The sequence below is a fragment of the Ptychodera flava genome, chromosome 8, assembly GCF_041260155.1.
Source record: "Ptychodera flava strain L36383 chromosome 8, AS_Pfla_20210202, whole genome shotgun sequence".
NCBI classification, from domain to species: Eukaryota; Metazoa; Hemichordata; class Enteropneusta; family Ptychoderidae; genus Ptychodera; species Ptychodera flava.
This window is the reverse complement of record NC_091935.1, coordinates 13982931-14009655: the sequence shown is the minus strand read 5'-3', so window position 1 is coordinate 14009655 and position 26725 is coordinate 13982931. Positions and strand designations below refer to the sequence as shown.

At 37.5% G+C, this 26725-nt stretch overlaps 1 protein-coding gene across 1 annotated transcript; it reads left to right on the top strand.

Moving 5' to 3' along the window:
• Nucleotides 1–1109: 1109 nt before the first annotated feature.
• On the top strand, nt 1110–24145 carry LOC139138558 (receptor-type tyrosine-protein phosphatase alpha-like). Its single transcript, XM_070706984.1, has 20 exons — nt 1110–1280; nt 8729–8911; nt 10389–10494; nt 11016–11086; nt 12202–12449; nt 13293–13380; nt 14417–14493; nt 14977–15013; nt 15472–15569; nt 16099–16224; nt 16618–16766; nt 17753–17888; nt 18632–18781; nt 19125–19224; nt 19597–19676; nt 20647–20781; nt 21259–21387; nt 21844–21995; nt 22345–22480; nt 23313–24145. Exons 3-20 carry the CDS (start codon nt 10400–10402, stop codon nt 23394–23396), a joined length of 2091 nt encoding a protein of 696 aa, XP_070563085.1. The 5' UTR covers nt 1110–1280; nt 8729–8911; nt 10389–10399; the 3' UTR covers nt 23397–24145.
• The last annotated feature ends 2580 nt before the right edge of the window (nt 24146–26725 follow it).

Sequence of the window (26725 nt, the reverse complement as noted above, 5' to 3'; positions counted from 1 at the left end):
AGGGTATGCCAAAAAATAGAGCATTATTTTATATAAGTGTCACAAAGAATGAATGTTTCGGCCGCTTTTTGAGCTTACCATGTCGACAATTTTCAACGTAAATATGTAAAAAAGAATTGTCTTCAGCAGCATACCGAGTATTATGCTGTGTGGAGAAGTTATCTTCTTTTCACCAACGTCATGAACATTTTCGTCGGTTCATGAAAACACTCATCCCTGAACATGGCCTTGGCCAGTCGTCAAAGAAAAAATGTATTTTTTAACTGCCAGTTATCAATGTTTCAAATGAAGGGTACATTTTCACAATTCCAGCATGGCCAGATTTTCCTGGGAATGTCGATCGCACGTAGGTGCGCTCCAAAAGAAGCATATTGGTCTTGCTGTGAAGTGAAAAAATAAGAAGGCTCATGCAGTCTAAAATTCTTAGAAATGAAGGCAGTCACAGAGGGACAGTAGTTGTAATTTTCGATGATATATTCATTGTTATCGTTTTATTGAACAGCTTTGCATTTTTTTGTCTGCCAGTGGTTATATTGGAATGAAGAAAGTATAGGGATGCCAACACATTGTGTTTAATACACATTGTTATGGCTTATAAGGCGATTGTAGTCCGTATTAAAACTAAGTTTGTTTTTTTCACAAGTAGTAAAATCGGGATCTTGACCATATGACTTACTTGATCCACAATTTTTTGTTGATCTTAATGAACGACTGTCACAAACTTAAAAGGGAAACAGTCGTCGGAACTGCGCCTGTGCGAGATTCTTGTTTACAAACAATGTATTTCGTGCACGATATCTAGATGCACCTCATCATCATAGCTGCAACATTTAAATCATACGATGTAGATTATGACAGACATGTTTTAACTTTCATCAATCACCATCTTACCTTGGATACTGTGTTTACATTGGTCGTAAGGGTCCCATACGACCTTTAAGAGAAGTTCTGACGAGTGTATCTTTTAAGGACAAAATCTCCATGCGGCTAAAATGCATTTTAGTACTTCCCACAAATCGGTTATAGATTATTCTTTTGTCGTGTCAAAGTTCAACACACCCTTTTGTTCCTCTTTGTAAAACTAAGCTGTATACAAGAGCGATTCTCACACAGTGCAATCGGAATTTCCCGTATAAATATCCACCAGAAGTGCACCGCGACATCGCAACACTGACATTGAGCTGACGGAGGCGCTCCAAGGACAACATTCTGACCTACAACGTCAAAGTCAGCCGATTACGAGGACATTCCGATCCATGAGTTGTTTACAGAATATTAGGGTAAGTTAAAAATGTATAGGTTTTACATTTCAAGGGGAATGTACGACAGATTGCCAAAACGTAGGCGTTGTTTTTTAAACCGTTTGCTTCCTGGTACAGAGAGGACGATAGGGCTTGTTGAATTGGTCGCCTCGTTTGTTGGAATTTAAGGAAGAAGTATCGCGGTATTATTTTTGCTTCTACGTTGCATTCTAGAAAATCATCGGAAAACGACAGTAAGATTTTGTTCCGCTGAGTGAAGTATCCGCAATAAACTGGTAGGCACAAAGAATATTGTACTTCATCTACTCTTCTAATATTGATTAGAGAATTTTTAACGTAGGCAACAGGGTCTTGTTGCTCAAATCTTCTTTTAAAAAACTTCGACAAGGACGTCCAATACTATGCATATACTAAAAGTGTTAGGTAGCCAGAATCGTTGTAGGTAATATGCAGTGGTGGGACAGACGTATTAGGACATCATAGCGTCCATATAGTATGAACCCAGGCTATGGGATTAATCGGTGACATGACTGTTGACCTATGGACCGGTACAAAGGACAGACAGGTGTCCTACCTATTTGCCGCCATGATTGCAGTGCATTCTGCATTGACACAGGGTTACAACTGTTGTATGTACACTGGTCCACAAAAGGGCAGCTATGCCTCTCTCAGAACTTGAATGATATTGTAGGGGAGCCGTCATATCCATGCCATATAATACCGTGACTTGCAGTCGTTTGTGTAAAATTTTTTCTCACTTATATCATAACCATAGGATTTATGCTGCTACTAATATTGTGTATGTATTTGACTGTGAGCTTCAAATTGGCCAACCCTATCAGATTCATGTCGCTATTCATAAGAATGTGATAATTCGATGATCCTACTACATCAAGGAACATCTTTTCAGGATTTAATACCGACGAAAACAACATCACATAACGGAGATGAATACAACGACGACGACGACGATAATGATACTAATTGTTGTTAATCTAAGCGGAACCAACAAGAACCCACTGGACAAGGCAATTGTTTGGAGATTGAATTAATTCGAGGTTCACAAAGGTCAGATGGCCTAGATATGAGTGTAACTATCGGCAGGACACAGTAACTTACCAGTCCCATTATTAGTTTGTGCACCAGGGTTTACTTGGAGACTCACCTTTCATTTATCGAATCGCCTCCTTTGCCGTTGGTCCGAAAAAGTATTAATTAATGGAACAAAAACACTGAAAAAAACTGCTGCTTCTGTAAATGGCGGGTCATTAGATGTTGTAGTGTATATATTGATCAAACTTCGTATTTGAGTCTAGAAACAGAGGTGATTACAACAAGAAACATGAATATACGCCCATGTAAGTAATGAAGCACAGTAACTGTAACCGTTGACAGTTTTTTTGTCGTTTTTTTATTGCATGTGACTATCAACTACAGTTTATAGGGCTACTTTCCACATAGCGTGTTGTAATATCCAGTACTCTCGTCATCTTTGACAGTATAAGTGCGTCCTGAATTGGTGTGAGAGTTGATAATAGAATTCACGTCCGGACTTGAATTCATTTGTCAACAACAACAATGCTCGTCACAATCAGTGACACGCTGCCCCGACAAACCAAATACTGGGTATTTCAAAATACCTGTAGTTAATACTGAAACAACAAAGCTTAAAAATTATCAAAATTTATAGTATTGCTGTAGTTTTCAAAGTGCACGTATGCCACATGTTAGATGGTTTTTATTGAAACTTTCAATGCAGATCTCAACAGTATCAAATTAACGGGTGTCTTTGGATAAAAGACAAACATAAGAAAGAATCTAGGTCTCATATAAATTATAGTTAGGGGATATATACCTGTTTTAGTTTGGTTTTCATGATATCGGTACCGCCACTGCAGTAAATAGCAGTGATAACGATTAAGCGTCCATTAATCTTTACAGGAGAGGAAAGAGTTATAGGCATTTTGAGCGCCAATGTGAAACAGCTGTGATCTACACAGGACTTTCCCTATTACAAGGAACACCGTAAAAAATGAAGAGTTGGTTGCCGCCAACTAAACTGGCAAACTTTAAAATATAAAAAGTATCACTTTTATCTGTGGACTGACAAAGTTTATACATAATCTGTGTTGGGAGTCTGACTTAAATCATGCCAATCGTTTAAACTAACACCAGGTGCAATAAAATAAGATCGGTATATCATTTCGGTATTAATCTAACGATTTATGAGAACCCTCGCAACGTTAAAGTTTTTGAGCTAAACGGTACTAACACTTAAGAATCTTTATAGACGTAAAATAGAAAGTTCATGTAATATGTTTGCTTGGCTCATTGCGCGGCAATAATAATATCAATTCTTCGAAAGTACCCATCAAAACGCAAAACTGTGAAGAATAAATCCGATTCAGGTGCTTTCTCGGCGCGGAGTCGTCATTGACATAATCAATTGTCAACACACACTGTGTGTCTGATAGCGTTACTATGGCACGTCCGTTTGTCCATAGAATAAGCAATCTCGCTTCCACTGTCTAAGGTTTATCAAAGTTCACTTCGGAGGGAACAGACGAAAGAAAGGTGAAATATATGAAAATAGATATAAGAATGAAAATATAAGAAAACTAGGGACAATGATCACGAAGAAAAAGCTGTTCTACAATGTTTAAAACAAGTTTTGACTGAATGTTTTCTATTCTCACATAATTAGAGTATTCTGATTTGGTGGAGAATCGGGGTATACAGGAAGTTTTCCGTCCTCCCTCGTGATTTGGCCACTGCAACTTTCTGAACAATTTTTTTCCCTTGAATATGAAGCGATGTACGTCATTCTGTGACAAAAACATTGAAAATGAAACTTCATAGTGCCAAAATTTGAACGATTCAGTCTGGTTTTTCGTCAACATGATAAGATGCTAACATGGCTACATTAGCATGTCTTTGTCGACATGTCCCGAGAAAGCATTACTCTGAAATCGGCATTATGTTAACAGAACTATTAGAGGGCCAAGAAAGCAACTTTGACATTTTCATCTCCTTTATTCTTGTATCAATTAAAATTTACTGCCACTCAATCTTGAAGTATACACTCAATTGGCCAAGGTATTTTTGTATGCGTGTAATTATCATTCATCCTCGTTCGCAGATTTATTTGTCAAAATATTAATCGATTAATGAAAAGTCATTGGCTGATACTGCGTCGTCAAAATATGACCTTGGAGCAATTTCGAATTTCATGCTCTCAGTGGGTCTGAAGCGGCAGGTCGCTTCATCTCTCAGTCTTGGAAAACTATGAACACGCGACAACTTTCCCTTTCAGTCAGTTAGATGGCGCAAATAACATGATGTAAACAAAAATGAGTAAAATGATAAAAAATGTTGACCTTATGACCTCTGTTTGACATACTTACGTGAGCTACTGCATGATGCTGGCAGGCGTCATAACATGCTGTGAAAATTTTATTTTTGGCTACTTTCAGTTTCATTGGGCTAAATAAAAACATGTGTGTTTCTGGCAGCCCGAAACCAACCTGTTCAAAACCAGCTCTGACGCTAAACTTATGTCGCATTTTTAAAAATAAGGCATGATTTTGCAAAATTTTGCTGCTTTTTAGGGTCGCGCATCACCAAAAGTAAAAAAAACTTTGCAGCGTACTCAATTAATGCTTAAATGTAACGGAAATACACTGTCACAAACATGAAACACCGGATCGTTTGAGTTTTAAGAGAAATTTACACGCACCCATCAGAAAGACTGCCGGTAGATTTCTGTCTTGTGTCTGTGGGAGGTAAAATAATTAAGAAAGAGACTTGAACTTTCGCTAAAATTTTCCCCAATGAATCTTTCAACCTTTCATTTTCAAAATCAAGGTTAAAAATCGGGGTCATCCTGCAAATTTCGGAACTAGAGAAACAAATAACCAAAGATTTACCGCTATTTGAAATTAAAAATGGCCGCCATCCCTGTCTTTAATTCTATGGAGAAAAATAAAAATTTTGGATTTTTAAAATACTAAGACGGTGAAAGTTTCTCCTATTTATAAAGGGCTTCAAAACGAACCCCCACAAGTGGTAGATCAGAAGAAAATTGAAAAAGTTTGAAAGTCCTAATATCTGCCCACAAGGCGCATTCTACCTTAACATGACAATGCTTGGTATTTGTTACATGTAGGCCTATAAGGATTCAATATCAAGAGACAAACAAGTCGGTTGGAGAATACCATAATCAAGGTGTTAATAGGTGTGAAATAACTAACGAACATTTGAAGTGATCGTTAATATTGAAGCAAACTGTGACAGTAGTTTTCATCGGTAAGGTCATTGGCTGGAAGTCTCTTTCATTGCAGCGTCCAGAGAGTTAGAACAAACAAATATTCTATATATACAGTGTGGCAGTGTGGCCTGCGCCGACTGTGTGAGTTATGGGTCTTATCGTGAACTCTGTGCTCATTGCCCACTTGTTTCAAGTGATAACTTCAGCGATAAATCGCATCAGAAAAGGAAATGACACGTGTAATTTTAGAGTACCAACATGGAGGGTCTTAAATTTTTTTACAAATTGAAATGCATGAATGGATTTGAGAAACAAAAAAAATCAGCCATGGTCAAGGTCATCGTGTTTGGTTTAATATTATGGCATACTAGCATTTTTCGGCCACTAGAATATCTTTCGAGATTTCCACAGAAATAACTAGTTTTTCACATAATATCAGATGTAAAAAATGTCCAAGGTCAACGACTTTAATCCTGACATGTGAATAATGAATGTGTTCGAAAATAGCCTGTCATATGATTCGCATATTTTATTTACGTGCCATATTCTCTATTTCATATTGTTTTCGGTTTTGAAAATGAAACACGCCTAAACCACCATCCGATTCGGAATGGAGAAGAGGGCCGGTATTTCGCTTTTGTTTGCAGGAGACTTAAACTTACCGCTAGGAGCGAGAGTCCGATTGAAGTATTTTTATGGTGTCTCAACAACAACAACAACAACAACAACAACAACAACAACAACAACAACAACAACAACAACAACAACAACAACAATAATGATAATAGCACAAATAATCGTGAAAGTGTGTTCGTAACACTCATCTAATAGACAAGAGGAATGAGACATTGCAATCACTAAAATGATAACTACAATATATCTAATCTGACTTTATAGAATCATTAATTAGCGATTGTATCACAGTTTTAATCCTTACATGTTAGCATGGTACACTTATCACGGGACACCAGGTGTCATTTCTTACCATAGACGGTCCATGATAATCCCACGTAATATTGTCCATGATAATGTCTCCCGTGCTATGATGGCAATGTTTGATTTGCTTTAAGGTAGAACGCGCCTCGGGGACAGATAGTCGCACTCTCAAATTTCTGTAGACAATTCTTCTCTTGTGGGGGCTCATTTTAAAGCCCTTTGAGAAAGAAAACCTTTCACCGTCTCATAATAGTTTTTCGAAAATTCAAAATTTAACCCCCTTCCCTCGCCAACAAAGTTAAAGCGAGAATTGGCGACCATTTTGAATTTCAACTGCCGCAAAATATTGGGAAATTTGTTTAGCTAGTTCCGAACTTTGCACACTGACCCTCGATATTTTTGTTGATTTGGTAAGAGAATGGTTGAAAGTTTGAGCAAAAGTTTTTTATAATAAGTCTTTCGATTTCGGGACGCATACAGAAACGGAATTTATAAGTATTCTAGGTTTGATGCCATATTTCATACTGACGGAGTCGCAATTTTGTCAAAGGTTATGTTCATGATATTTTACTCACATCAAACTGTCGGTGGGGCGAATCAATATTTACGTACAAATTAGGGCGAAATATAAACTGGCGGCAAAATTATCTTAGCGAGTTGGGTCATCAAAGTGTTTCTATGTTATCTGGACAGCGATAAAGTTTCGAACGTCGACTGACCTGCTGGCATACTCATTGATGAAACTTTTACCATAAGTGACTTTATCACATGAAGCAAAGTAATATGTTACCAGGTTTTAATTGCTACCATGGATCGTCCAATTACACGACAACATTGAAGAGATATCAGCAGGCTTTAGACAATACAGACGGAAAAGTCGGGTTTCTCTGCTAATACCAGGAAGCGGTAAAAGGTTTAGCAAGCATATCTTTTCATCAGCAACATAGATTGTATCTTGTTATAGAAATACTCAATCTTTTGTAGTCAATGACATTGTGAAAAATAACCTGTGGTGTATTTGGCTGCGCCGATCAGAACATTCAGAGCAAGTGTCTCGACGATGTATAAGTTTGACTCTTTATCGCCTTGATGGCAATTATTTGTCAAGAATGATATGGGTATGTAGATCGATGGTAACTGTTTGAGTCCCTTTGTGACAGACAGCAAATAAAACACCCCGTAGTTGATTTAGGTCATATGTCAAGGTACGCAAATAGACACGGCACTGTGGTTTCAACTGATCTGTATCTTCGCACGGTAATTCAGACCAGTGTAATGATGCAACCGTTCTTTGGTTTTCGTCGCTATTCAAGTCCGCGTATCTCAATCTTGTCAGCTACATACACTTTATCCACACACCGGTATCATGTCTACCCCACACGCATGCGCAGACATCACTGATTTGCTATAACGTTCTTCCCCATTGATTTCGACTCACTGACTCACCGACTTGAACCAGTACATATTGATTTATCTTGCATATATGATATATATGTGGCAAAGTTGAAATACTTGAAATGTTTAGAAAAAAAACAAGGGCGAAATGTACAAGTAAACTATGTTTTTAGTCACCGGGCAATGCTGCAGTTTAGGTTATGTACCGCACTTTGCGAGTATCACCTGATCGACTCAACAAGTGTAAGAGGTCTTAAAATGTTTTCGCAAAGTCAAGGACGATTATAATTATTCTTTCAAAAGTGTGGCTCGGATAAGAACGCATACGCACAGTCCATGCCACGTGATACAGGTGAAAACAGCCCCGTACATTGAGGGAGCTCATCATGAGAGACAACGTTGGCATGCAACAGAGACTTGCTGACCTTGCATTCTTGTCTGTGACTGAACTGGATCGATACCATCGTTTAAATTCAAATACAATTTTATCAGATTCTCCATAAGATTTTTAGAAATCAGTGAGTTTTGAACCGAACGGATTTATATTGTGACCGGGTCAATATGAAAAAAAAGTCACTTGGTTGCCAAAACGTGTATCTCATATTAGTACACGATATGCTAAATGGTAGCATTTGTTGTGGATATTACTACCTATGAACAGGGGAGAGCCACGGGTTCAGTTACTAGGCCCAACTTCTGACTGTTCTGATATGGCGATGTAGTGATCGAAGACCAGAATCTTCGTACATTTCGAACTGTGGGGCATCTCTTAGCTTCCAAAGACAAGTCGAAGGCATTGAAGACTCTTTTAATTTTCAGGTTTGCCTCATTGAAACTTTTTCTTCCTCGCTCTACAAACTATTCACAGGGCTGGGTGCGGTAACGGACAAGTCACATGCGGGTCAATCCAGGTAACTCCCGATCTCTGTATACGACACCACTGTAAATACGTGAATTCGAGGTCAAAAGTTCGCCAACAACACCAGGATCCCTCTACACTGACGTCAGAACGATCGAACCACTGAGTATTTCAAACTTGCCAGTGCCCAAGGTGAGGTACTATAGTTTTCTGTCGATTTTCGACGATCAGAGACTCTAACAATGCCACAGACAGTTGTTAAGGTTCGACGTACCAGTTGACATTGGACGAACAGGTAGATTTTAATTTCACAGTATAAACCACAATGGCGTCAGTTCGAATGAGGAAGTCGACCGGACAGAAATTTTGCCAAAGACTGAAAGAGCAGTTTCGTGCCCGGTCGCCCGGAAGTAAGCGGTTCCGCACTTTTCCCATCAAGTTTTGGGTGAATTTTTTATTACATAGTGTAGAGGCCGTGTGTTGAAGCGTAGACCAGGCCGGTTTTTCTACCATGCATATAAGCTTACTTGTGATCTTACTTGGGAACTTATTTCCGTTTGTGGTCCGAGATTGTCGGTCCCTTTCAGCAGCAGAATTTACATTGTGACCTTACTTATCGCTCGGTACCTGGTGTTATGGGCGGTCACGGTGGGTGACAATTTTGTCTCAGTGAAAATATCACGCCAAGCGAAGTTAAAACTAACTTTACGGACAAACTTTGCAGTTTAATGTGAAAGTATTTCGCAAAGTTACAAACACGGTATATTGTAAGCAGTCTCCTTTTTTGTCATTTTACGTCAGATTTAATGTAGACACCTGCACCGAAAATTTCTTCACAAAAATAATGCAACGTCGATCTGTTCGTCGACTATTGACACGCGAGCAGATTTTCCGTTGACTGCGAGAGAAGTTAGGTGACCATCGAAATTTGGCACCTAAAGTTTCACTTTGTCCGTGAAGCCGCCATCCTGTAATCGGCTGAAATTCAGGGCATCAGAATGTCAGTCAGGAGCCCAGGCTATCATGACGACTTTGAACCCTTGTACTCTTGTGTTGCGACATCACGGTAACAAAAAACATTGAACAGAACAAAAGCAGTCGTGACATGTTTTTACTTCCCGGTGCCCGATTCAATGAAAAAAAAAAATCTGCCATAGCAAAGTCCACTGTTGCCAAGTAGTTCGCTGATCAAGGTATCAGCTTTGCCATATATGATAATTTCATTCATTTTAGACCAGAGGATATCAGAACCGACCAGGACTATAGCAGTAATGTTTTCTTTTCGTCGAATATTCAGCATTAAATTCATTCTATTGTAACGGGAAGTAAGGTCTGCTCAGGGATTGTTTGGTTCGTCACGCGTGTATGCAGAGCTCTACAATAATAGAACTCAGTGGACGGTTTCTAACCAACAGACTGATAAGCTACCGACAGAAGCATTGTAAGTGGGAGTATCCAGACCGTGTACTATGATGAACGATACTCAACGGCCTTCTAGAATTATATCCAGCCCTTGAAAAATAGAATTTACATAGATCATTGTTTGCATAGCTGCTTGTATTTCAAAATAGTTTAAATTGATATGACCATCGCATAAAGGCATGTGGGCTTGTTGGGACATATGAGGTTATGAAACTGTTTTACACTGTGTTTTATGGTACTGTTCCAGTCATAGGAGATATGGCGGACGAGGGGCTGATTGCAGCCTTGATGGTCGTCTTGGTGCTTCTCTTACTGGCTGTCATTCTTCTGACTCTGATTTATTCAGTACAAAAGTAAGTAAACTATCAGTAACTGTGAGTATTTCTGTTAGAGAATGAACCCACCGACATGTCTTGATAGATTGTAAACAGTGGTGTCACTTTGTTTAACATGTGTATTGATCCGGTCAAAGATAAAGTGTTGTGAACCGAATACTGGGACTTTGTCTGTGTAGAGATCCAATTCATCCAATAGTGTGTGATGCACTGAAGAAAACGTGAGACTAACTCTTGCTAAGCTTCATTCTTCTATTGATATATGGTAAAGATTGTCGAATTATCATAACGATCACGAATACTACAATCCAGGAATAGCTTTGGCAGTCAAAAATCATGTTCAACTAACGTTTTGCAAACGTTCTTCGAGAAGTCTTTCACGTTATCTCTTTTGTCAAACAGCCATCTTTCAAATAATTTTCGATACAGTTGATGAGAGCATTTCATAACGTATTGTGGACGCCTCTGAGCTGTTACGCAGCACCTGAATGATCCAACGTCCGCAACTTGTACAACTTTTGACTTTTCTTTTCCTCCAGGGGGTGGATAAAGACAAACATAAGATGCTTGAAGAGACTGAACTACACAGAGCAGCCCGGCACCGCAGAAGGTAATTTCAATGTCACCGGTACCGTGTTTAGGCGATTTGTATTGGCCGTCATTTTTAGTTCCTGACCGTTCATTTATCGAAGCTATTGGCATTATATGGAGACATGGCACTTAAAATGAAATAAATCACTCACTTATAGACGACATGAGAGCAAAGGTTTGGAGGCTTGAACTTTGACCCCAGGTTGTTTGCTCCCTCCGTGAGACAAAAATGCCAAAACGTACTTCAGAGAAAGAAATCTACCCGTTTCTGACTAACATGTTGTGGATCTAACACTGTCATTTTTAAATATTACCTGCTTGCTTCAGTGTGTTGACATTTAAATGCCCCTCGGATATACAAGCTGCAGCACGCTCAAAACCGATTGACCCGCATTACTTAAATGACATGCTTTTACTGAGGTTGCCAGATTTCAATCATTCTCAGTGTTTCAGAGCACTGTTTTATTCACCTGGTTTGTGAATTGACCAAAGTCAGCCAGAAATAAATGATATGGTTCGTTTTCTATCGAGACATCCGGGTCTGGTTTACAACAAATTTATAATCACGGTATACTCAAAGCTCGGACTCAAATACGTGTGAGACAATAAATTTACAAAGGTGCAGCCCTGTTGATCTTCGATATAGAATAAACAGAGAGAGAGAGAGAGAGAGAGAGAGAGAGAGAGAGAGAGAGAGAGAGAGAGAGATGTAATCAAATTGGTTGTAATATAGCATGAGCTTCAAAGACAGTCTCCTAGTCTCCTTTATCAGGTGCTTGGGCGGAATCGAAGAGTAAGTATATGTGACCACAAAATGTTGAGGTTGAAAATGGTGAAAACATGTCACACGATCGGAACTAATTTGGGATAACTGGATGGTGAAGAAAGGTTGTTTTAACCTGCAAATGTAAGCTCATCTGCTTTTCAAGTCACTCACTTGTTTTTGTGAGTTATTTGTAATATTCCAATATTCAGCTAAATGGCACCTAACGCTTTTGAGAAATTTGAAAAGTATGAATATCCAATTATCCCAAATAAGTTCTAATCGTGTTATGGGTATAAAGAAATAAAAGACCAAGAGTAAATATGGACATGAAATGAATCATCGCCATTCTTTTCTGTGCGATTGTCCAGGTGAAGTAACCCCTCCGTCGGAAACTGGTATACCATTGGTAGCTCCAGTGGATAATGGAAGGCGGGAAATCCCAACAACAGATATCGACCCGCCGCCGACGCCGACACCAGTTCTGCCACCGCCGCCGCCGACGCCCACACGGTCGACGAGCGTGATGGCTTCCGCCAACACCCTTGTGAGGGTAAACTCCCTCTCTGAATATATCAAGCGAAAGAGAAGCAAGAACAGAATGAAAGAAGAATACAACGTAAGTTATTTTAATATGTATTCAATAAATTAGATGTAACTGTTTAGTCCTCTTGATGCAGTCAGAAATTCTATTTGTACAATACAAAGGCAAAAGCCAGCTATAACAAGGTTTGTAGATGAGAGTTTGCGATCGGCACCCTGTGTTGTGTAACTAAGCTTTTTCAATTATTGGTCGTTTGGTCTGTTATGAATCTGTGATCGCATTTTTCACATTAAGGTTGTACGCGCCGAAATGAATCTTTCAACCATACTGACCAAATAAAGAATAAAGGCACGATGCAATTTTAATTCCAGAGTAACACAATATCTTATATTTACCGATACTTGACATTCAAAATTGCCGCCATCTCTTTGTCAATTATATGGAGTGTTAAATTTACATTTTCGATTTTCACAAAACTAAGACGATAATGACCCTCCCTCAAGCGATAAACCAGAAGAGCATTGCAATTAAAAAAGTACGAATATCTGTCTCCTAGCCTCATCTATTAGCTGTATAATATTTATGTATTTGGCATTGATTTTGGTTCTGTTTGTAATATACAGTTCCTTTGTCTTCTCCCACAAATCATTTCGATATACATCATATTCAACTTGTGAGCCTAGTCTGTATATGTGTTAATGTCCAGAGTTACTCTTTACAAGTAGAATTCAATCGTAACTAATAATTTATCATATATACACCACGCGCTTTGACTTAAATTGCACTTCATATTTTATTAAACATATAATTAAGAACAAGAAGAAAAATACGAACCAATGGTTTTTAATTATATCTTCTGTTCCTTTGGAAATATACAACCTTTCTATTTAAACTGTAACACGGCATTGTTCATTTCAGACATTGCCCGGACCGAAGCATGCATCAGTTGCAGTAGGATCCATGGATGCAAACAGACCCAAGAATCGATTTAAGAATATCATAACATGTAAGTTATCAGTATATTCTTATATATATATATATATATTATATATATTATATATATATATATATATATATATATATATACAACAACACAAATACAAACGAAACTGGAGGTACCACTGAATGGAATAAATACTCGTACACGAAGGGCGAGAACATTACGACGGACGGATGGGAACTGTGCATCCACACAAAAGGCGACAACATTACAACAGAGGGGTGAGAATTACATGCGGAAGACAGAAAGTTGCTTAATCTGAAATTGCTGTGGGTTCATATTCATTGAGTCCCTTTGGATGGATTGTTCCTACTCTGTAGATCCAGAGACTCTCTAATTCTTTTGTCATTTGAACATTAGTGTTTGGTATGTGACAAAGTACTATGGCAATTAGAGCATTATCTTTCAAAGTGTGGCCAGGCATTCTTAAGTGAAGAACAACGTAGGGAGATCTGTCTGTTTTGTTTGTTTTAATATTTGACCGATGTCCATTGAGGCGTTTATGAAATAGCTGTGTAGTTTTACCAATGTATTGAATACCACAAGTTTTGCAAGTATATATATATATATATATATATATATATATATATATATATATATATATACATAGATATAGATATATGTATCAGTTTATACTTTGAAAAAGTGACGTCATGACTGTCTACAACAGCCCTACTTCTTAAATTATTATAAATATTCTTTGTTATTATTATAAGCAGTTGATGGCGATGATAGTTTTGATGGTGTTGAAATTAATATTATATCATTGCTCTTATAGTTATTTAAGAAGCAATTTATATATTTATTGAGACCGTCGGTCTTATGATCGTACATATCCGACTCTTTATAGCATCATTATTGCCACAACCAGTCTCTCTCTGTTGAATGTTAGAATACGTTAGTGGCACTGATGGTAAAATTAATGAAATTAATTATTCCAGTAATAATTTCTTCTTCCAGTAATGATTGCTACTTGCCCATCTTGCAATGTGTAAGTAACTATCGACTTACATACTTTCTTCATTTGTTACATTTCATGAAGACGATCATTCCAGGGTGGTTCTGGAACTACTTCCGGATAGTCCAAACTCGGATTACATCAACGCCTCACATATTGACGTAAGTTATTCCAGTCTCCGTTGGATCTGTAGTACAACGGTCACTCATAAGCGAACATTTCGAGCAAATCGCGTGCAAATCGGGAAAAACGTTGTCAAACGTGCTAGCGTCCAAGAAAACTGACTACTAAGTGGCAAAAGCAAAGTCACTTCAGATCTATGGAGGATGACGTCATTGCCCATACACAGTAGTAAAGTGATATAATTTTGAACACATAACTTGGATGTACACATATCGATGATACTGGTATATTCAAAGGCATGGCCGACACTTACGCAAATCTAAGGCTGTGGGGGGTGGGCAGCATCTCAATTTCAAGCAATGAAGGGTCGCGAAATGTCTTATCTCCTCAATCTTCGCTCAATCACCAGGTCACTCGAAATATAGAAAATATACAGTTGTTGGTATGTTTCGGATAGAACAAATATAGAAGAAAAACTAACAAACTTCTTACTAAAATGTTTTACTTTTTATACTCTACAGGGTTACAAGAAGGAGAAGGCATATATATGCACACAAGGTAGGTACTGACTACAGTGTTATAAAATATAAAATTCATGAGGTTTCCTTCAATCTTGTTCCCCTCTTTATAAACTTTTCAGCAGATGATATGCTTTTTTTGTCAAGGTTTGCGTTAAATATCTCATCTATCAAATTATTTTTCAGTCATAAATGGCGTTACTAAAACATTTAACATTTCTCTTTGTAATGCTACTTCCATGTGAAACGCAATTTTCGCTTCGTCTATCTGAATACCAGAACGTAGAATACACAGGTCAAAAGTTTTAAAAATATTAAATTAACAATATGAAATATGAAACCACTTCTGCATTCTCGACATCATTTTTGACACCAGCCTGTTTCTCGGTTCAGCTTCGAGCTCTGCGAAGTATACTCCTTGCAAAACTAAGTGCACTAATCCCCAATAACTGCTGATTAAAAGTCCACATTATATTCATCATTAAATGCCTTGTTCAGGACCAAAGAAAGAAACAATAAACGATTTCTGGAGAATGGTCTGGGAGAAAAACTCGTCATGTATACTGATGGCTACAAACATATATGAGCAAGGAAGGGTTAGTATATTAATCAATTAATTTCACTGTCTTCATCTTCTTGATAATGCAGTTGTGAATACATCCTACTGGAATCAGAGCTCACACTGGTTTTAAATGATAACGTACATTTGAATAGACGACAGAAAAGTGTGTTGGATTGACTGGTACGGACACTGTAGACTTTGGCAACTTTATCATATTAAATGGTCAAAACAGCTGTATTGTAAATCGTCTGAAGAGAAGTCTTTTTAATTTTACGTTGCAAAAATATTTAACTCCCGAAAAATTACAAAGACTTCAGAACATTTCCTCCGTGTGTTAGTCCAGCACTGGTTCCATTGTTTCTGCTGATCGAACGATAACTAAAAATTTAACTCTTTCACCGCCATACTTTTAGCGCATGCCCATTACTTTCGATAACATTTTTGACATGTAAAAGTACAGTTAAATAGGGATGAAGGTCTATGAGAAGGTTGAAGCTTCTAGGCTTCTAAGTTGATATTTTGATTAACGCTGCAAGCTAAACAACATTCTTTTTATTTATCAGGAACGATGTGCCCCATATTGGCCAGAGTCGGCTGATGGGGAGACTGCATACGGGGATATTTTTGTTCACAACACAAGAGAAGAATTCTTCGCCGACTCTGTGATCAGAACATTTAGGGTGAAGAGGGTAAGTTCAGGGAGTGTTCGGTTGCTCCGGTGGGGGGGGAGAGAGAGAGAGAGAGAGAGAGAGAGAGAGAGAGAGAGAGAGAGAGAGAGAGCGAGCTCACAAACTGTCAAGACAGACTGACAGAGACTGAGAGGGTTTTTGCGTGAATTGGGCGAAAAGACATTTATATCTGTCATTAAATGAAAATCGGGCGAACGCATAAAAAATGCTGATATTCGTCAAATTTGCATCTTTCGGCATTACTCTATAAATGTACCACAATCAGAATGTTTTTCTTTTTTTCGAACTGAGAAGTTGGTTGACGGGTCACATCAATTCATCGATTTAAGATACAATATTACTGTTTTAATTGTGACGGTTTAATTGTAACTTTTACAATCTTGTATTTGTCAGGGCGCTACAGTACGTGAAGTCAGACAGTTTCAGTACACGACATGGCCTGACATGGATGTGCCTCAATATCCATCCGCCATACTGTCATTCTTGCGACGAATTAACGACTATAACCCACCGCGCGCTGGACCATGGGTAGTTCATTGCAGGTAACAAATCTGTCCCATAAATTCTGGCGGAAAAAACATTAAATTCGTTCTCTGATTGATCACGCGCATTTACTTTTTTCTGTGTATGCTGTTTGTGAAGTATAGTTTAATCAGGTTGTTAAAACGGTCAAACACCCATGGTACAGGAATCAACATTTCTGTTGGTTGACACAGGTTTACACGAGGTTAACACTAGATCATGATCGTTCATGATCATGATGGAAAATTCGGCATTTTGAGCTGCGACCTTTGTAGATGAAACATTATATGATACGATTGGTAGATCTCGGGAAGGCTGTTAAACGTTGACAAATACTGAAATCGAAGGCCGCCCTGCTTGCGTTTCAGATGATTTGTTTCACGCAACGACACAGCTGACCCCGTGACCTTTCTGGAATAGTAGAGTCATGTACCTGACCGATAACATAAAAACCTTCCTTTTTTACAAAATTATATGTGTTTTTTGAAAATGGTGCTGGCATTACTCATATTTTACAAAATATTGAGTTTTTGACACAATTTATAGAAATATCAAAGCTTTCGACATCTAACGTGGGTTTAAATATCTAAATCATGACAAGGATGTAAATTTGAAATTTGCTGATTGTTAGCAAATTAGGAAATTTGAAGTTATCTCTAGCGGAACTACCTGGTGAATCGTTTTCAGTTTAGCTACATTTTTTCCATCTTAAATCGGTGTTAAAGCAAATAATACGATAAGATATTCATGACGTTCGACTTTACAAAAAACGTTCTAACGAATATCGTGCCCGAAAAATTGAAAATTTAAAGTCACGTGATATCATAGAAAGTACATAACACATTGATTTAAGTTTCATTCCGGAGAACTTTTCATTGACATTTTGGAAAGAAAAATATGTGTTTTAATATAGGTCTTCCGTCCGTCTGTAAACGGGAACTTGCCAGCTCAATATATGCCTTCCACAATGTTTACCAACTCTTAACCACCTATTGTTATTTTGCAGTGCTGGAGTGGGACGAAGTGGTACGTTCGTGACCATAGACGCCATGATGAAAATGGCTGAAGCAGAAAAAAAGATAGACATTTACAAATTCGTGGAACAGGGAAGGAAAAACAGACCGCATTTCGTTCAAGTACTTGTAAGTAGCAAGTGAAGATCACAAATAGAAATAATCTCACTTGTATCGCATTGAATACCCCTGTCATTTGCGCCTTGATTGACGACAATTATAATTTGAAATTTCACCCAACTAAATGTTCCTGGTACTCGATTGAAGTTTAATTACATTGCAATGCCAAATGCTAAGTGTAATTTTTATCGGACATTTGGCCTCAGTAATGTCAGCATGAGCTGCAAAATGTCAGCCCCGATGACCAGGTTGAAAACTCCGGTCCATTCATATGACGTATGAAAATCATACATCACTTCGTAGCCGATACAATCCTACGTCTATACTGTTTGACATTGTGCCAACACCAATGAACTCCACGTCGTGAACAAAGTCCCAAACATGGAAACAACTACCGAGAAAACTATTTGTGTTGCCGCATCAAGAGCTGCCAAAGTTTGAATCTATCCGTTTCGTTCTTTGCTTCAAGAAATTTCGATAACCGTTTGACACACAACGATCACGTGGTTTAACTTGACCTAAATTTGAAATTTAAAAGTGTCGCAAACATTACTAATCAGGACTTACTGAGTCGAAAATGCAAGTTTCCCCACTCACTTGAAAACAAGGAGACAAAGGGGGTAAACCGCTCTTTTAACCTTTTTAACGTATTAACAAGTGGTCCAGACAACTGTTTGGGAAAAGGCCATAATATCGTTTTATGCAAACGTGATATTTCGGTCTATAATTCATGACGATTTTCTCACCATCAGGTACAATATAACTTCATACACACTGTACTACTTGAGGTAACTCTCTGCGGAATCACAGAAATATCAGCGACAGACATAAATATCAAACTGAAGAAACTGAAAAGCATCGACCCCAAAACAGGAAAGTCTGGTTTCCAGAGGGAATTCGAGGTAAGATATTTCTGCGTCATTGTTTCAGGAAGTTTTGACAGCCCATCTGATCACGTGCAAAGTCTCCTGTGGAAATGCAGAAATACCACGTTGTTACATTGGATGGCTGCTGATGTCAGAGATCATGATCACAATGTGAATTTACAAAGTAGATTCACTAATTACGAAAGGCAACCAATTGTTTGACCAGTTTGGCGATTCCTTCAACGAAAGAAGATGGAAACTGATCCAAGTTCAATTTCTAGCAAAGTGTTGCAGTTATAGCGCATGCTCCATTCAGAAATCCAAAAATAGCACTGAAGTTGTCAATTAACTTGAGTGCAAACTTGTGTCCCGTTTTCAGAACTTCGATAAAATATGCTTCCCACCAAAGCCTAATGAGTGTGAGTCTGGAAGGCTTCCAGAAAACATTAATAAGAACCGTGATTCGTCAAAGTTGCCACGTAAGTTGAACATGTTTATTGGTGATTTACAGCTGTGGCATTGTTCAAGGTGTAGCTACCCTCAAACGGCAAACACAATGATAAAGCGACAGAAAAATAATGAGACAGGCCTGAAACTTTTCACTCGTCATATAACACAGTCTACCCTTGCATTTCAAAGTCTCTATCACAATGGAGCTCTGACGAAACATGATTATCATTGGACCAAAAAGGATCAAAAACTACTAAAATGTACCAGGACAGTTGTTGTAATCACTCTGACAGCGACAGCAAGCATAATCGCATGCATAGCATACTTACTCGCATTGTTTCACAATATTTACTACAGTAAAGTTCAGCTCAAATGATTGTTTAACGTTTGACTCATCACAGGAGAAGTAACAAGACCATTCTTAATGACCATGATTGATGATCCGACATCAACTGATTACATCAACGCCAGTTTCTTGCAAGTGAGTAATATAGTTCAATTTTTGTCAGTTGATTTTAAAGCTTCACGGCAATAATAAAACCGTACATTACATATAAATAGTAGGTCAGCGTGTTAGTCTCGATTGATCTTGTAAACTTCATGTAAGATTATAAAAAACTAAAACCTGTATTTGAATAACTACACTCGTCACAGTACACTGCATTCATGTGTCCGGCCACAGCGAATCCTATTTACATGCAATGAATGGACAGCTAAATTAAGTTGAAGTTTTTTTTCAAAAGGGTGAAAGCGGCATTTTTGAGGTTTTATTTGTTTTCAACAAATTAATTATGGCACACAATACTTTGACAGTTTTTTTCGTCGTACAGTTTCGTTGAGTCGCCATTGGGAAACAACATGCACATACAAGGTCTTGGGGCAACACTATATGTCAACATATGCGCAAACAAACTGATGAAAAATTGTGTTTAGTGCCGATTCTATTTCAGGGGAACAAAACATCTCAATGTACGTTTGGGAAGAAACACTTCAAAATGGCATGTGCATTTTATCACCATACTTCCCACTGTAATATTGACCAATTGGGAAGCTCAAAAGGTGATTTTGAGAAGGGACTGAATCATCGCATCCCCCGAAATACGCTGAAATATTGGTCGATGCTAGGATCTATGGGGGATAATTCGCATTATGTACGCTTAGTTTTTAATAAGTTATATAAATTTTGCATTATGCTAAGATCTACGGAGGATCAATCCGATTACGTATGCTTAGTTTTAAATGATTTATCTAAGTTGTACTACCTTCCACTTAATTTGCATATTTTGAAAGGCTCAGGCAACATCAACAAAAAGATACCACTGCTTCAGAAGTATAAAACAAAACAAAACAAAAAAAAACCATTCATTCCGAAAACATGCCGTGTAGGTAATGGTAACGTTCATCATTCACGTACTTTCATTGAAAATACCTTGTACCTTTCCCCCTATCAGGGTTACATGCGTAAAGACGCTTACATAGCAACTCAAATGCCACTTCCAAATACGATTGTGGACTTCTGGCGAATGGTGTATGACTACAAGTCAAGTACGATTGTTATGCTCAATCATATGGAAACCAGAGATATGGTAAATGTGTTAGATTTCCTCATGGGATAAGTATGGCTGAATGAATATAGTTAATTATTTATTTTGTCTCTTTATATCATTTATGTTTTCCTTTGTTGGTTTATTATTTCCCTATATGCATGACTCACAAGTACTTACCTATTGCAGACAAAAACACCTGGTATACATACCACCAGAGACAATTTACTTTATTTCCGTTAGAGTACAGAAAGCCTCAGAAGGGGAACGAACATCATTTTGGACAACGCCCTTTGCTATAAATAAACTTTCCACTTAACCAGTGAGCATTTACTCCGTATATCTCTCTGTCTCTGTTTTTCATGGTTTGTGATCGACAAGCTGACTTTGATGAACAAAACTTAGCATATACCTGGCTATTAAGGCAACTATGATCTAAAATGACTCATCAACGTAATGAAGCCGAAAAAATGTAATACATACTGTAATGTTATACACTCTGCGTTATCTTGTATCTAGCAAGAAGGACAGTACTGGTCTGACGAACAAGTCAAGCAATACGGTCCCTTCCGTGTTGAAGTGACGTCATCTTCAGATTTAAATACGCTCTATACACGGAAAATAAAGCTCACAAACTGTGAGAAAAGCGTAAGTCTGTTCTTTTCCGTTTGACCCATGAATGTCAGTTTATTGTATGACAGCGCATTGTGGAATTTGTTGTAGCTGGGGAAGAGGCTGCAAATAAATGCAGTATTGATCCTCCATTGTTCTTAATAACACTGTCAAGATTTAAAAGAGGAAGCCAACATTCGGATCACAAACAATTCGACGTAAAATTGTATTTTTTCTATTGACAACAAATTTTTGTGGCTTTTTAAATAGGATTTGAAAAAAATATAATTCTGCAATGTAGAAGCAATTGAGGAACAAGATGTATTTTGTAACTTGAATTCCTTCTCTAGTCACAATATGCAACAGAAATAATCACTGGAGTCCTTTGAGAGGCGGCACTCACACACAGACTTCAAAAGTCGATTCACAAAACCGGGAGTGCAATGCAAGTTAAGGTTTTTACTCATTAAACATTTAAATCCTCACTGGCAGGAGGCGCCAAGATACATTCAACAGTTTGAAGTCTTAAACTGGTCAGCACGAGACACGATTCCGTCCTCTTCCAAATGCATGGTTGACCTTGTGACATTTGTGGAGAAAGCTCAGCAAGGTTCAGGAAACAACCCAATCGTCGTCCATTGCGAGTAAGTGTACACAATCCAGCATAACTTTGTAATGTGTATATATATATATATATATATATATATATATATATATATATATATATATATATATATATATATATATATATATATATATATACCTTGTTGGCGGGAAATTACAGTTGTCGATGCTGAAAGTAGAGCATTATAAATAATAACACAAATTACTTCAAGTACAAAGTAATGATATCTAAATGCATCTAGCAATCAGCATACAGATGACTGATATCTGATGATTGCTTAAGTAACCTAAGTAATAGATAATTGTTACTTTTACTTTGTACTTGAAGTAATTTGTGTGAGTGAAATTAATTGATGTTGTTCATTTCAGAAATGGCTTAGGACGGAGCGGTGTGTTTAGCGCCATCTTCACGACGTGTGAGCGAGTGAAATCAGAACAGTGTTTCGATGTGTTCCAGACAGTGAAGGCATTGAGAATGCAGAGATACGGCATGGTCGAAACACTGGTTAGTGTAACGCATCGCAAGAGAACGGACCTATATTGTTGATTGCGTCCGTGTATAAAAGTGTTTTTATTTCTTGAATCCAATCTAGAACATTGAAATGGGCGTAAGGAGATAACGATTTGAGGAGATAAGCATGGGCAGTACAGTCACCATTTTCACTTGGGAGATGCTCTCTTGCAATAGAAAGTAGAAGAGTTCTTGAATCTCAAACAGAAGTAACGTTTAATTTATATTCCATTACAATAATCCTGTTTCATTATAAATACAGTTTCTCCAGCAAAAATTAGGTCTCAATGCTGTCTTTAACTTGTCAACACAGCCAATATTTGTGTGTGTGAAATCCAATATTATTATTGATGGCGACTGAAATGCGTACCATAGTAAGACAATTTCGTTTGTTAACAATAACGTTGCATATTTCGTATATACCATGAATGTTGTTGGCAAAGGTAATGCTTCGTATCACAACATACTTTACGGAAAGGTTAAAAAGTGCACTTATTTCCGCGAACAAAGCTGAAATATAATCAAAACTGTCAGCTATCTCCACTGTAATAAAATATCGCTACATGCATCCGACAGACGGGTAACTTATACAGTTTGATGTAAAAGGTATCAAAACATCTCCAGAATTTCTTACTAGCATACTTATTTGTCTAAAATTTACTTGAACTACCAAGGTGACTAGGAAATGCTAATACCGCAAGGTTCTCGTTTTTTTAAGTTCATCTGCAATCCTTCTTCCCGATAACTTTCCAGAAGCTGTAGTTCGCAAGTCTAAATTTATAGATCTCGAATTGAAATATATGGTCTTATCGTTCTTGTCTCACAGGAGCAATACCAGTATATCTATGAAGTTGTGGTGTTGTACCTTGACTCTTTTGCCACCTATTCAAACTTCCCCATGAAGAACTGATGATTAAATGTCACTGATAACGCGAGCATCGCCACTGCAACCGATGATAACAATTGTGCTGTCTCCAGGACGTGGAGCTGAATCAGCTTTCCTGAACAACGCTGCTTGAGTATCGCTGGAAGAGAGAATGACACAATCTACCAATAACCGTTTGCTGTAATCACGTACTGCAGAAACAATATTCAATTTATTCCTACGGCGATTTAAAGAAAGCTGATGTGCTCTATCACGGATATAGCACTATAGATACTGTAAAGAAGAAAATATTTCATGTTTTTATGTGTTTATGTTTAATATGTCTTACTCCGGAATTTTCAGTACCAGAGCCTTTTATGAAACAAAGTTATTGATATATCAGTCGTAATCAGCATTGTCATAAACCAGGGCAAAATAATTGTTGTTGTTGCGTTTCTAGAGTGAAAAAGATGTTAATAATTGTACTCAAAGTACTTGTATTATTCCAGCACAGATTTAATTTACATTTCATATCATCTTGCTATAAGAGGTGGTATTATGAAATATTTATACCTTCCAATTTTTGTACATGTCAGAAGAAGTTCTGGTTTCGAAATATTTTGATGTATTCTTGACTACGACAGTTTAGAATTAGATTGTGAATATGCACAGTACTGTTGATGTATATTTCGCTGGTTTTCGAAAAAATGTTTGCTTTTTTCTATTTGAATGGGGGTACATCAAAGGCCACAATACTGTGAATATTAAATGTACATGTACACATTTTAAATGAATGCAGTTAGTTGTAGCTTGGAGTGAGGTAGAAAAGTCACTCCTTATGCTAAACTGCATTACTCAGAATTTGTTTCTGTGTTTTAGCACTGATTGTCACAGATACACAAATAATATGAAGTCCCTTGAAATAATATGATGATCATTTCCTTCACATGTATTTGTTAAACGTGTTTAATCGTTAAAGAACTCAGTTTTACTGTAACCCATCATGCAAGTCACAAGAAGAGTTAAATACCCCCGAGTGTACGCAAAACGGTCACAGAGTCATTTCGTCTCTTGAGTTTACAAACTGTCAGACAAGAATACATCTAATGCAGCTACGCAAACAGGACAACACACATGGTATATCCATCTCCTTCCAGATCATTCAAGCTTCAGCCAAGACTGAAAAATACGGACTCATAATAAGGTAGAATGAGACTCGGGGACAGATATTCAAACTCTCAGACTTATAACAATACATTTTACCAATTGTGGGGACTAATTTGAAGCTCATGGAGTTTAAGTTTTTACTGGCCTATTCTTTTTGAAAATCTAAATTTTGTTTTTCCCCATAAAATTAACACGGGGCTGGCAGCCATTTCGAATTTCAGTTATCAGTAAAAAGTGAGTAACTTGTAAATCCGGTACCTAAATTTGCACGGTGACCCCTAATTTTTGTTCTTGATATTTTTTCTTTCCTTGGGGAAAATTTAGGCAAAAGTTTAAGTATTTCAGTTTCGATGCGCGAACTACCTCAGGGGCACACTCTGACAAAGGAGAATGTCGGCTCGTGTCCTTCGAAACAAAACATGTAAAAGAGCCTCGTTTTGCCTCAAACCTTCCCTTCCCCTTCGCCCCTTCGGTGTCGCGCACTTCAATCTGTTCCAAGCCATTTTGTTGAAAAGCATCAGGTTGACCTAAAGGGCAGCGATTGAAAGGTTCGAATACATGTCGTTTGAAGCGGTTTATTTGCATATTCGTTCATTCAATAAATAATGCTGTATTTAAACCTTAACGTTATTTCGAACACTTTCCACCTTTCTCAGTAATCTGACATTCGTAAAATCTATTGAAACATGTCGACATGGCACCAGTGCTCGAATGTTTTATGTATCTATACAGTACAAGAACACGTATACTGACGTATCTGTGTTGGGACAGTTTAAAGAATTTGCTGTTTCAATGCAGCGCTTTTTGTCAAAAGAGCAGCAAGCATGACCCGAGGCTATATTTTGCACTAGTGACCTCTTACGCGTACGTCTTTATTGTGGCGCAGCAATTTGACTCCACAGTTCACGAGGCTAGAGTTCAAACTGCAGTGGTACCGGCAGTTTATACAAAAGTCTTCTCTCGTGACAGTTGCAATGATTTCTGTACATGTACATCATTTTACTTCTTGGACTCGGGATTTTAACTTTGCAAGTTAATTAAATTGCTTGTTATTTTGTGTTCATACCTTACACACTTTTTATATGTATTTCCAATGAACCATTAATATATTTGACCCGAGTTGAAAGGTAGCGCTCCCACAGGATACAGATTTTATACCTGACACTTGTAGTTCTCGCAAACAGATTTGAGCTACAGACGATACCAAGTGGTAAACAAAATCAGTGGATGGTGTCGTAACGCCGGCTGGATTGTGTACACATCACGCATAGATATAGTCTCTGAAACATGACAACAATGGGCAAAAATTCTCAAAACCAGAGATAGCAGACAAATTGTTTTTGTCTTCGGTTCATGAGAAATATTCTGTACCTGCAAGTTGTGCTATTTTTTGATAAATTTAGACAATCAACTTTATTCAAAAGCTTTCTTATGTATGTCTATCTATACGTACGTCTGTGTGGATGTTGGTATGTATGATATAATATATCATACATATTATATATATATATATATATATATATATATATATCATATATATATATATATTATATATGCATGATCAAGAAGGCACATAAACGTGTCATGCATTGATTATATAATATATATATATATATATATATATATATATATATATATATATATATATATATATACAGTCTCTCTCTCTCTCTCATTCTCTCTCTCTCTCTCTCTCTCTCTCTCTCTCTCTCTCTCTCTCTCTCTCTCTCTCTCTTTAATGTAATGGTAGGGTCGGGTCAAATTTTCCGAGTGCTGAATTGACGACCTTGTCATGTGATTCTTTTGTCATTACACGGTGAACACATTTCTTGTAGACAACATTTAGTGTGTATTTCTATTTAATGATATACACTTCCAGTAACTTTATATTCAGTGTAATATATGGGAAATTTTACAGGGCTTGTACTACAAGAATTCAAAAACTCGCAAACCGTTTCAAACTGCTTCTGTTTTCTTGCCAAGAAAATCCCGGAAAGATCTTTTTATTTGTATAAAAGAAATTAAGCTCCATCAAAGAACAAGCTTCAATTCACCATCTTACCATATTTTTGTTGGTGTGTTTTATGTATGACATATATTCTTTGTATCTATTTAGGCAACTATTTAATCTACCAGCAAACATTGATACCAAAAGGCCTTCCTACATTTTTTTTTCAAGAATGACTCACTAAGCTGATTCCTGTAGA